Source organism: Monodon monoceros, unplaced genomic scaffold (assembly GCF_005190385.1).
Source record: "Monodon monoceros isolate NGI ecotype Baffin Bay Population unplaced genomic scaffold, NGI_Narwhal_1 Super_Scaffold_6, whole genome shotgun sequence".
NCBI classification, from domain to species: Eukaryota; Metazoa; Chordata; class Mammalia; order Artiodactyla; family Monodontidae; genus Monodon; species Monodon monoceros.
Window position 1 is genome coordinate 89014443 of NW_021703783.1, and position 13386 is coordinate 89027828.

Here is a 13386-nt window from a genome sequence, read left to right on the forward strand (position 1 = left end):
GTGTGTGTGTGTGTGTGTGTGTGTGTGTGTGTGTGTGTGTGTGTGTGCGCACCTACAGAGGAATTTCCATGAAAGCCAATGAACCTGGCTGATCCCTTACCGTATCACATCCCTTAGGACATGCAGAACGCAGCATAATTTCCCTTCACTACCTTAAGGGTTTTCTTGCCCAAACATGCCTGCCACTAAGGATGTGGAAAAGGCTGTGTCAGCCAAACACAAAGCCACTACAAACCTGCCAGTCTTCCTTGGAGCAATCACCAGGTCTGAAAAGAGATAATCAAATGCCTGTTTTCACAGTCTCTTTCATATGATAGTTATGCAGAGTTTATCCAAACTTAGCACATAAGGATGAAAACACAGTTTTGTTTTGTTTTATTGGGGGAAGATATGTCTTACAAAATTGCATAACTGAGAAAAAATATTTGCAAATTGTAAATATGACAAAGAACTTGTATCCAGAATATGTAAAGACCTCTTACAATTCAATAATAAGAGGACAAAAGAACCAAATATTTGTGTAGCTAAATAAAACCAAATAAAAAGTGGGCAAAAGACTTGAACAGACATCTCAACAAAGAAGACATATGACTAGCTAATAAGCACATGAAAAGGTACTCCACATTGTTAACCATTAGGGAAATGCAAATTAAAACCACAATGAAATACCAATATATACTCAGTATAATCGAAGAGGTGGATAAAACCAAGCCACTCTGGAAAACAGTTCGGCAGTTTCTTAAAAAGTTAAGCATAATACTTTTTATAATTTCTTCTATCACATTTCTACACTGAAATTTTTATAAGATTTAGTCAAATAATAACCTATAGTTTATTTTCCTTTCAAATTGGATTTAATCCTTTAATTTTCTAGGTATTATTTTGATTTGCAATAGAAGGATAATGCTTTACTTGAGTAGTTTTCAAAAACAACTTCCATTGCAACTGTTCAGCGACCCCCCCCCCAAAAAAAAGTTAAGCATAAATTTACCATAAAACCCAGCAATTCTGCTCCTAGAAATCTACCCAAGAGAAATGAAAACATATATCCATACAAAGACTTGTGAGTGCTCATAACAGCATTACTCATAATAGCCGAACTGGAAATAATACAAGTATCTATCAACTGGTAAATGGATTAATAAAATGTGGTACATCCACGCAATAGAATACTATTCAGCAATTTAAAGTAATGATATGGTGATACATACTACAACATGGATGAACCTCAAAAACATTATGAAAAATGAAAGAAGTCATACACAAAACACTACATACATATTATGTGATTCTATTTACATGAAATGTCCAGAGAAGATAATTTTATAGAGTCAGGAAGCAGCTCAGTGGCTGTCTGGGGCTGGGGTGGGTGCAAGGACTGACTGCAAGACAATTCACGAGAACTTAGGGGGATGACAAAAATGTTCTAAAACTGGACTGTGGTGATGGTGATACAACTCTGTAAATTTAATAAAACCCCTGAATAAGTACTCTTATACTGAGTGAATTTTATGGTATGGATATTATATCTCAATAGTGCTTTTTAAAAAGTAATTATTAAATATATATTTTTTCTATATATATGTATGTATATATTTAAATAACTCCAGGGGAAACAAAAAAGTATATAAGGGAATGTAATCATAATATTATGGTTCCTCTATATTCAGTCATAATAATGTAGATATTATGTAAACATAAATCAGTAGTGAACATTGATTTAACCATTTCTTGGTTAAATCAATGAAAAATTAGCAATTTTATAGACACTCCTTCCTTCTCATCTCTTAACAGTAGGAAGCCAAAGGATAGAGCCTCAAATTGATAAATCAAGAAATAACAGAATAAGCATGTTATTTAGGGACATGGCTGTAAGCAGCAAAATAAATAAAATGGTCTTTCCTAAGAGGGAAAAGCTTCTGAACTATCTACAGGATGGAATGATCTAAAATGCAACACTAAGTCTGAAGCTGATTAATGGTTTGAGAAAAGTGCTGATGCTGTAGCATCTAATAGCCCTTCATCCACTAGAGGGTGTAAGGCAACACCACAGAAGGACCTGAACCACTGATGGGTGACCCGATGACAGATACTGAAGAGACGCAACCATGTGAATAAATCTTGCATAAAGGCTGAAAGTGGGGTTCTAGATAACCTAGTAGGAAGAAAAGAAAGCGATTTCATACTTTTTGTAATTTAAAAGCAAAGCAGAAGCATTTTTAGTTAAAAAAAGGGCCAGTAAAAAAAATTACTATGGATTGTAAGACATAAGAGAGGTATGAACATTTTACTTCTGAACCTATTATTTTAATCCAGTCTCCAACTGGGAGAGGGCAGTGGGATAAAATTTCTCATTCAACAATTAAGTACTAGCTGGAACTGATATTAAACACAGCAAATGATAAAGCTGTTGCCTAGACAGTTCTAAGGTTGCCTTTTGCGGGGGGGGGGGGGGGGGGGGGGGGCAGCTCTAAAAATTCCTTCTTTACAGCAACCACAATGTTGTTTTAAAAAACATACAATAGGTCATGTTGCTCCCTGCTTAAAACCTTGTAAAAGCTTCACATTAAACTGAGAATAATTTTCATTTATTCATCCAACAAATACTTATTGATCTCCTCCTACATGCCAGGCTCTGCTCTAAGCAAAGTCACAGCTTACACAGAACTTACATTTTAGTGGGAGAGACAGACAATAAAGTACACACACTAGATAATTTCAGATAATGATAAGAGAGCTGAAGATAAGACTGAATGGTCAGGGTATGTATGTGGATAACTTTAGATTGGTGTGGTCAGGGAAGCTTCTCTGAGGGGTAAACTTTGTCCCTGTGACCTGAATGAGAAGGTGAATATCTGGGTCAAGAGCACTGCAGATCTAAGGTAGAGAAGACAGCAATTCCACGGACCTGAAGCTGAGATCAAGCTCAAGGAGTTCAAAAATGGAAAGAACACCCAGTGAGGCTGAAGCTGGTGGTAAGAGGGGGGAGGAGATGAATTACAGAGGTAGACAGTAAGCGCACATTGAAATACTCCTAAATCCATACAATGGGCTATGGTCCACCAAAAAAAGAAATAAAGTACTGACACACGCTACAGCAGGGATGAACCTTGAAAACATTATGCCAAGTGAAAAAAGCCAGTCAGAAAAGACCAGATATTGTATGATTCTGTTTTTATGAAATGTCCAGAATAGGCAAATCCACAGAGCTGGACAGTAGATTAGAGGTTGCTCAGGGCTGGGGTCAGGGGAATGGTGAAGTGACGACTAAAGGTTATGTATGGGTTTTCTTTAAGGTGGCATTTTTAAGGACGAAAACCATTAGAATTTTGTTTTTCAAAACTACAGTCTGCAATCCATTAGTGGGTTCAGAAAATCAATTTTGGTCAATCAACTGTTGGTCATAATCAACAGTTTTTTTTTTTTTAATGGAATGGAAGAGAATGGAAAATATCACAGCGCTGAGAACATAGGGTAAGTATTTGTGTGTGTGTGTGTGTGTACACTGGGTCATAATTCAAAAGGTATTACTTACTAGAGGTTGCCACCTTTTTTTTTTTTCGGTACGCGGGCCTCTCACTGTTGTGGCCTCTCCCGTTGCGGAGCACAGGCTCCGGACGCGCAGGCTCAGCGGCCATGGCTCACGGGCCCAGCCGCTCCGCGGCATGTGGGATCTTCCCGGACCGGGGCACGAACCCGTGTCCCCTGCATCGGCAGGCAGGCTCTCAACCACCGTGCCACCAGGGAAGCCCGCCACCTTTATTTTTTAGGCTTGAAGTCACTGAGCTAGAACTTGAACACCCTCACTATGTCCTCCATTTGAAATCTCCCCAAGGAAAGAAAAGTAGCCATCATTTCTTTGCCACCAAACCAAATGAGTATGACAGAAAATGCATTTGCTATTGCCCATGGATCCCAATCAAAATAAGTAAAAGCCCTGAAAGTACATTTGCAAAAAACTGGACAGAAAATAAAGTCCAGGGCTTCCCTGGTGGCTCAGTGGTTGAGAGTCCGCCTGCCGATGCAGGGGACACAGGTTCGTGCCCCAGTCCGGGAAGATCCCACATGCCGCGGAGCGGCTGGGCCCGTGAGCCATGGCCGCTGAGCCTGCGCGTCCGGAGCCTGTGCTCCGCAACGGGAGAGGCCACAACAGTGAGAGGCCCGCGTACTGCAAAATAAATAAATAAATAAAATAAAGTCCATTCCAGGGATAACAAAGATAACTCGTTAGAAAAAGGGAAATTAAAAATTCTCAAGAAGAAAGAAAATACGTTGGGGAAAAAAATCTCTTAGGTCATTTAAAATCTATACTCTAAATTAAAAGTAAGGCTGCTACTCCAAATTTAAATCCCTAATTATCCAAGTCACATCTGTCAACTTAAACATCTCCTCTGATATTTCCATTCTGGGGGAATCACTTGAGCATGTGTATATAATAGTTTTCAACATACTTTTACAAAAGCGAAGGAAAAAACTTTTTAAGGAGCCACTGACTAGCATTTAAAAAATCAGAGTCTAATACTGTGACATTAATCTTCTTTACATTAAAGACGCAAAATTATAAAAGGAAGGTTTATTTCATTCCTCATGGGCCTGTTTTTCGTGACACTCCCAGGAAAGCAGTGTTCTCCAATCTAAAGAGCAAATCACAATCATAGTCCACAGTGCTGCTGGCAGGCAAAATAAGTAAATAAAATACAAAAAGATACACTGTAGACCATAAGCTATTTTAACAAACAAAATAGGAAGGAAACTTGATAGAAATAAGTTATGCAAGGGGCCTCCAGTTCATGTGAAGACTTTCCAAGCTGTTACATTCTCCAAAGATTCCATAGTATCTTATCTTGCCACACGAGGAAGAGAACATCCCCATTCAACGAGGAGAGAACACCGACAGAAGAACACAAGAGGGAAATACAAGACATGGAGGCTGAGAATCCAGGACTCAAGTCTCACTGTGCCACTAACTCTGTGACATGGGGAAATTCATTTTAAAACCTCTGGTTTGGTTTTCTTAGCTACCAAATAGGAATAATAAAGCCTGACCTTTCTAGCAGAGCTACTGTGAAGATCAAAACTGAATATACTGATACATGGAAGCATACACTGTAAACTGCAAAATTCCTCACCAACATTAGTTTTCATAATTTACTAACATTCCTGGTTCCATAGCTGATGCAACACCTGAACCCAACCAAGCGTCTGTGCTCTCATCTCCAATGTGAATGGCAACGCTTCATGTCCACAGGTCAAGTGTGGGAAATGTACCGTGCCATAGTCCCAAACCTGATCACTCCAGTTAAGGGGACACTCACTGTATTTCTTTAATCATAGCTAGGATGACCATACATCCCATTCATCAAGGTTTGCCTGGGACTGTTTCCACATCAGCATCCCTTTTCTCTCTCAAAAGTGCCCCAATTTGAATGATAAACTACACAGTCACCTTAATTACAGCAGACATAAGTTGTGGCACCAAGAGGTGACAGACAAGAGGCGAGCCTTAGTACTCCCCCTGTACTGTCCAGAGCCCCCGAAAGCCATTCCAAATCAACGAACAATATGAGCACAGACAGTAAGTTTGCTGTGCAGAACAAAGGCCCCTTCTAAGCAGACTGCTGCTCCCAGGTCCCTCCCGAAGAAAAGCTCTGGAGCTAATGCACACAAACATTCTCTCATTTAGAGAACGTTACAAACCCACAAACTATTCCAACCTTAATCAACACTTGGGAACTCTATCATGAGCATGTGCACACACACACAGATCACAAAGAGATGGTCAGCTAGGAATCTAAACCACTACATTGTGTCAGCAACCTAAAATCCTGCATGGCCTTAGATAAAGCATGTAGCCTTTCTGAGCTGGTGTGCACTTCTGCTAATCTGGAACAATGTTTGTCTCCTCCACTTGCACGGAGAGACCACATTAGCAAGCACAGTGACGGGCTTGGAGTGTTTTATAAAAGCAATGGATTGCCATCCCATAAAGCCTGTTAACTAGGAAAGAAGGCTGAGGTGACCTTGCATGAAAAAGGAAAACCTCTACAAGGTGACAGGTGGTTTCTTTTCCCCCTCCTTTCCTTCGCAGGTCTTTTTTTTTAATCTTTTATTTCCTTTATTTTATTGATTTATTTTTGGCTGTGTTGGGTCTTCGTTGCTGCACACGGGCTTTCTTCTAGTTGCGGCAAGCGGGGGCTACTCTTCATTGCGGTGCGCAGGCTTCTCATTGCGGTGGCTTCTCTTGTTGTAGAGCACAGGCTCTAGGTGTGCGGGCTTCAGCAGTTGTGGCATGTGGGCTCAGTAGTTGTGGCTCGCAGGCACTAGAGCACAGGCTCAGTAGTTGTGGCGCACGGGCTTAACTGCTCCGCGGCATGTGAGATCTTCCTGGACCAGGGCTTGAACCCATGTCCCCTGCATTGGCAGGCGGATTCTTAACCACTGCGCCACCAGGGAAGCCCCCTTCACAGGTTTTTAATTCAAATGTGTTACCAGGGGTGTACGTAACAGTGAAATACTGGCCCACTTAGTGCTAAGGAACTTTGTTGTTATAATTTTTAACCAGGGTCATGGACTCCTAGATTCATAAGTTCAATGTCAAGGGATCTATGAAGCCACCAAATGATAAATAAGTAGAGTGAGTGAGCAGGCATACTGCACATGACCCCATTTTCCCTTTGTGAGTCAAGAATCCCCAGTATAGAAGACCCTCAACAAATAGAGGACAAATTTCAGTGCTTATTCAGCTGCTAACCTGTATTGTTACCTTGGATAAGTCACTTTAATCTCTGTGTGCCTGTTTCCTTATCCTTCCCAAGGAAATACTTGCCTTACCCATTCAAGAGGTGGTGGTGAGGATGAGATGAGAAAATATTTGATGAAAGCTCTCTGCAGTGGTCAAAAGATTATCATTTTTATCTCTTTTAAAATCACCATTAGATGCTGATAGAAATCCTGTCTGGGTATGGTTCCTATCTATTTAGAAAAGAAACATAAAAGAATAAGGAAAAGCAAATAAAGATTCACACAATCCAAATTCACCTTCACCCCAGTCTCTGGTTCCTGGATTTGCCGAGCCAAACCACTCTGGGAAGATGTAAAGATCACAAGTTCAGTTTCTGCCCAACTCGGGCTGCTCAGTGACCAGTGTTTCACACTGATAAATGCCTCCCAAACCTCAGAGCATGAAGTGAGAGTTCACAAGGTCAGGCACCTTAATTAGCAGGACTCATTCGGATTCTGTATTCATCAAATGCAACAAGCAGCTATTCAACATGCGCCTGTCTGCACTATGTTACGGTCTCTAATTCAAAGGTCCAGACAGAAAAACAAAATAAAGCCCAAGAAAATAAACTAAACTAAACCGTCACCATCAGAATGTGCCTCTATGTAAATTAGGCAGCTATAAAGCACTGCAAAAGGGTCTGCATAGGCCTACAGCAGAGACAGTATGAGTAATGTGCAGGCTACTGAAGTGGGTCTGGCTGCAAAAGAAAGGAAAAACAAAGTAGTTCCAAGCAGAGACTACTTTTTTATGCTTTAACAAATTCCTCTTAATTCCTTTTGCTTAATTCCTTATTGATCTGTAATCCCCAGAGGAAGGACACAGCATTATACAGTACTTTTTCAGATTCTTTTAAACTCATTAAGTCTATTCCCATACTTAACTTTGATTAGTTTTACCTTCCTATATCTAAAATAAGCCTGTATCCAAAATCAGCAACATTTGATAAGTAAATCTCTGCATGAGTATATACAAAACTAGATCCAGAGACTGACCATGGTCCCTTACGTTTTAAGGGTCCTAGGTAGAAAGTACATGATGAAAGAGAAAATAGCACTTGTTTTAAAGCAGCCCATAGGATTGTAGTTTTTGACCTTGGCTACACAAATCACCTATAGGAATTCTAAATATCTGAATGGCTAAGCCCAATCTTAGACTCACTCAATCAGAATTATTGGGGGCTAGATCTCCAGGCAACAGTATTTTTTCCGATATATGGCCAGGATATAGAAATACTATCAAAGGACATAAACTTCACAGCTTACAGAAGCTCTATCTAGGGCAGATCCAAAGCAGAAAGAAATAAAAGAAAGACCCTCTATATTCTCTTTAGGTTTGGGGTAAATGACCGTATCTTTCACCAAGAGCTTCCATAGGACAATCTTCAATTCCGACAATGATGATCCCACTGGGAGATGAACACAGAGATGAGCAGCATTTTCTCTCCCCCCTTTCCTCCATACCCTACCTGGGACTAGTCTGATGCCAACACAACACCAAAAATACCAGAACTGGGCAAATACTCTCAATCTGGAAGGCCCTCAAACAGGTGACTATTGCTTATGGGGCCATCCTGGTTTTTTAAGATCAGCTTCGGGGTTTTGATGAGATTTAATTAAGTTCTGGAAAGGGGAGCTATGTCAACCCTTTGTTTAGCACTCTGATGACATATCCCTTGGACAAGCCTAATAATGGCGGCCTTTTTTGGACAACCCTATAAGGAATGGTGGATAGACATTCAAAGATATAAATGATGGCTAGAAATTGAGAGATGTTTCTAGGAGCTACCATTTTAAATCTCCTGAAGAAGATCAACATCCCCAAATAGCAAAGAGGTTAGGTGTCTTAAGCCACACCATTTCTCTGAGGCAGCCAAACCTGTTCTACCCTAACTCTGTGTCAGCCTCACCTGCTCCAAATGGCAAAAGGACAGGGAAAGCATTTTACACACTCACCTAAACCACACCGAGGGTGTCCTGGCAGGAAACAGTTTTGCTCTAACCCACAATAAAGCCTGGGCTTTTTCCAATCATCCTCCCTATCTAACAAAGACAGGCAGCAGAAACTTCCCTCTCTCAAGAAAGTCTTCCCTGATTAAAACCATAAGGCTGAATTCCCCCAGGGAGGAGAATGGAATTTTCTTGTTGCAGATTATTGCAGGGACCCAAAAAATCTGTGCAGGCAGGGGCTAAGTGGCTGGGAATAAAGAGACAAGTCCAACATTTAGAATTATGAGACATCAAGAAAACCAGGTTAAAAAATTATCATACAGCCTGGAGAAGAAAAAACAAAAGTAATTACGACTGTACCTGAGTGACTTTCCCTCTATAATATCCACAATTTCAATAATGTGATTATAATATTTTTAGGGTTAAGAAATATATTTTATTATATCTCTAAATGTAAATTCATTGCTGAAATTAATCATATCACTCTCCAAAATAAATAATTTCAGGAAATGCTCTCTATCATAGCATCCTTAGATAAAACACACACACACACACACACACACACACACACACACACACACACGCGTTATCTGAGTTATAAACAGCTTATACCAACCTGGCTGTCCCGTGCTGGGAATCCATGATAACCTGGGGTCAGAGGCTCGTTCTAAGACAAAGGAAAGAAAAGAAAATCATAAGACAAAAGAAAGTGTTGAGAATCATCAAAATCATCCAGAATGATCAGACATAAATTCCTCCACCAGTTCCTAAGGTGTTCTACCTAACCATATACATCTCTCAGTTTAGCATGTATGATATCAAAAAAACAAAAACAAATAAAAAACAGTATTTGCTTGGGAGCACTGTTCCTAAGCACCATGTTCCTCCTTGTGCAGCTAAATCTGTTTCCTTCTCCGTGTATCTCAAACAGAGCGCTACTGGGATTTGGGGCAGATCAATTCCTAACTTCACACCGTGGAACTCTCGTATGCCCGGCCCTTAACTTCTAAAAGCCAGTAGGCTTTCAGTGTCCTGAACACTAGGACAACCAAAAACTTCCACACATTTCCAAAAGTCCCCTTGTTAGGAAGGAGACAGTACCACCCCTACTGAGAACTGTCTCTTGACCTGGAAAAGTTTTAGTCCCTCCCCTCTATCAATCTGCTTTCCTTCAGTTCTTTTAAACCTAGATGAAAGTCTACCTCTGTTCCGGACTTCCTCTACCATCCTACATCATCCTATGAACTCAAGTGACTCCTAATATGTGTAGTAAGTTAAAATTTACTGGGTTATTTGTACAATTTACTTTTCATATTATTTATAATTTAATATATCTTCTTTTTGTAAAGGTGTTTCATACTGAGTGTCTCATCCTCACATTAACCATTAAATCAAGATCCCTGGGGCTTCCCTGGTGGTGCAGAGGTTGGGGGTCCGCCTGCCAATGCAGAGGACACAGGTTCGTGCCCCGGTCCGGGAGGATCCCACATGCCGTGGAGCGGCTGGGCCCGTGAGCGATGGCCGCTGAGCCTGCGCTCCGCAACGGGAGAGGCCACAACAGTGAGTGGCCCGCGTACCGCAAAAAAAAAAAAAAAAGATCCTTGAGGGCAAGAATGATAGCAAATAAAAGCTACACAAACTCTAATTTAATACAATGTCATACAATATGAGCACTCACTTATGGCTTACTTGACTCATTCAATTATTCAGTCAACATATATTGAATACCTAATATTTTCAAAGTAGTTTAGATGACTGACAGAGTAAGTCAGTAAAACAAGCCCCTCGCCTTCAAGGGAACTTTTAAATGGGAGGAGATACATATGCACACAAAGGTGTAAATGAGAACATAGTGCTTTCATAGTTTTTCCAAGGTGCTCAACACAGCTATCTGAAAGAGATGCATCCTCTTATTCCATTCCTACTAGCAAAACAGTAAGTTAAGAAGAATTTTCCTTGATAGGATCTTCGTTTATGACGAGAGTAAACCTGCCACCTGACAGTACATCTGCTTTCATTACATCCATATCTTTGTTGATCATCGAAAGTCCATACTCCTTTCAAAAACATGAAAGCCAGGTGTCAACTTAAGCTCCCTGCACAGACCCCATGTCTTGTTCATCGTGGTTTCCCCACAACCTAGCACAGTGTCTAACACATGGTGGACATTCAGAAGAATGTGTAAATAAATAAATGAGGTTCAATAACCAGAAATTATTAGGCATTCAGTTGCTGACTCAATCACAGACAACCCAAGTTCTCCTTTTTTTTCCTAAATCTCTATTTTGGACATTTGTAAGTTAAGTCTCCCTAAAGAGAGTACACCAAAGATAACTGCCTTTAAAAATTATAGATGCCAAAATGATCCCGAGAAAGAACAAAGTTGAAGGACTCACATTACAAAGCTACAGTAATCAAGACAGTATAATACTGCCTAAGAACAGACGTACAGACCAATGAAGTACAACTGAGAGTCCAGAAATAAACCCTTGCAGTTACAATCAACTGAGTTTTAAAAAGGGTGCCAAGAAAAGCAATGTTAGAAAGAATAGCCTTTTCAACAAATGGTGCTGGGACAACTGGATATCCCATGTCAAAGAATAAAGTTGGAACTCTATCTTACACCACATACAAAATTAACTCAAGATAGATCACAGACCTAAAATCATAAAACTCTTAGAAGAAAACAAAGGATTAAACCTTCATGACCTTTGGTTAGGCAATGGTTTCTTCAATATGACTACAAAGACACAAATGACGAAAAATAGATAAGTGGACTTCATCAAAATTTAAAACTTTTGTGCTTCAAAGGACACCATCAATTCTGGGGATCTAATGTACACAGAGTGATTATAGTTAACAATACTGAATGATACACTTGAAAGTTGCTAAGAGAGTAGATTGTAAATGTTCTCACCACAAAAAATAAATGGTAATTATGTGACATGATGTAGGTGTTAGTTACAGCTATGGTGGTAATCACTTTGCAACATATAAATGTATCAAACCAACAAGTTGTACACATTAAACTTATACCATGTTAATGCCAATTATGTCTCAATAAAGCTGGGGAGGAAAAGACACCATCAAGTAAGTGAGAAGACAACAGAATGGGAGAAAATATTTGCAAATCCTTTGTCCAATAAGGGGCTTGTAGTCAGAATGTAAAAGAACTCTTAGAAAGACAACCCAAATTTTTAAGTGGGCAAAAGTTGCAAACAGGAAGTTCCCCCAACAGGATATACAAATGGCCAATAAACACATAAAAAGATACTCAACACTGTTGGTCATCAGGAAAATGCAAATCAAATGAGATGACACTTCACACCCACTAGGATGGCTATAATCAAAAAGTCAGACAATAACAAGTATAACAACAACGTGGAGAGACTGGAATCTCATACATTGCTGTTGGGACTATAAAATGGTGCAGGCACTTTGGAAATAGTTTGGAAGTCCCTCAAAATGTTAAAAAAGAGTTACCATGTGACCCAGCAATTCCACACTAGGTATAACCAAGAAAACTGGAAACATACATCCACACAAAGCCTTGTACACAAATGCTCCTAGCAGAATTATTTCATAATAGCCGAAAAGGTGAAATAATCCAAATGTCCATCAACTGATAAGTGGATAAGCAAAGTACTGTATATCTATAACTGAATATTATTTGGCAATAAAAGGAATGAAGTGCTGATACAACAAAGATGAATTTTAAAAGCATCATGCTAAGCGAAAAAAGCCAGAGACAATAGGCCACAAATTATATGATTCCATTTATATGAGGTATTCAGAAGGGGCAAATCCATGGAGAAAGAAAGTCGATTAGTAGTTCCAGGGACTAAAGGGAGCAACTGCCAGTGGGAACTGGGTTTTACTTTTGGTGATGAAAATGTTCTGGAATTAGTGATGATGGACTCACAACTCTATGATTTTGCTTCAAACCACAACACTAAAAACACTTGAAAAGGGTGAGATTTATGGTCTGTGAATTATAGGTCAATAAACCTGCTATTTAAAAATAATAACAATAGGCAATGTTGGCTGGCTATTTTCATACAAATTTTTACAGGGGAGACACATGCAGCTTAGACCATAACAAAAAGAACAGGGCTCCTTCCAAAATCCCCAAGTGCCTTGTTTGTTCTGGAGTCTATACATTTACTTCAATACCATTCTCTACAGATTTTAACAATGATGATGATAAACGTGATAATAACCACTAGATACTGAGCAACCAATCACGCGTGGTTTCAGGATGGAGGGGAGGAGTAAGAGAAAGTGGCAAAGAGAAGGAGATAATAAAGCACAGATAAAAGGTGGAAAAGTCAAACTTTCAACCCAGGTCTGTTGGACTCCAAAGCCCCTGTTCCTCCCGCTTTATCAAATTCTCTAATAACCATTCCATATTATTCCTTTACAGTAAATTTCAAGATTGTCTGAGGAAGGAATTACAGGATGAAGAAAGTCATCAAAAACACCCAAAAGGGGCTTCCCTGGTGGCGCAGTGGTTGAGAGTCCACCTGCCGATGCAGGGGACACGGGTTCGTGCCCCGGTCCGGGAAGATCCCCCATGCGGCGGAGCGGCTGCGCCCGTGAGCCATGGCCGCTGAGCCTGCGCGTCCGGAGCCTGTTGCTCCGCAACGGGAGAGGCCA

At 40.1% G+C, this 13386-nt stretch overlaps 1 protein-coding gene across 12 annotated transcripts in view; it reads right to left on the minus strand.

Annotated features, from left to right (window-relative positions):
* The window catches only part of RBFOX2 (RNA binding fox-1 homolog 2), a 261293-nt gene that overhangs the window by 174987 nt on the left and 72920 nt on the right, over positions 1 to 13386 (minus strand). For all 12 annotated transcript variants that reach the window (XM_029204174.1, XM_029204175.1, XM_029204185.1 and 9 more), the window contains exon 2: positions 9347 to 9397. In XM_029204174.1, the coding sequence (XP_029060007.1) occupies positions 9347 to 9397 (51 nt within the window). The remainder of the gene's footprint in view (positions 1 to 9346; positions 9398 to 13386) is intronic.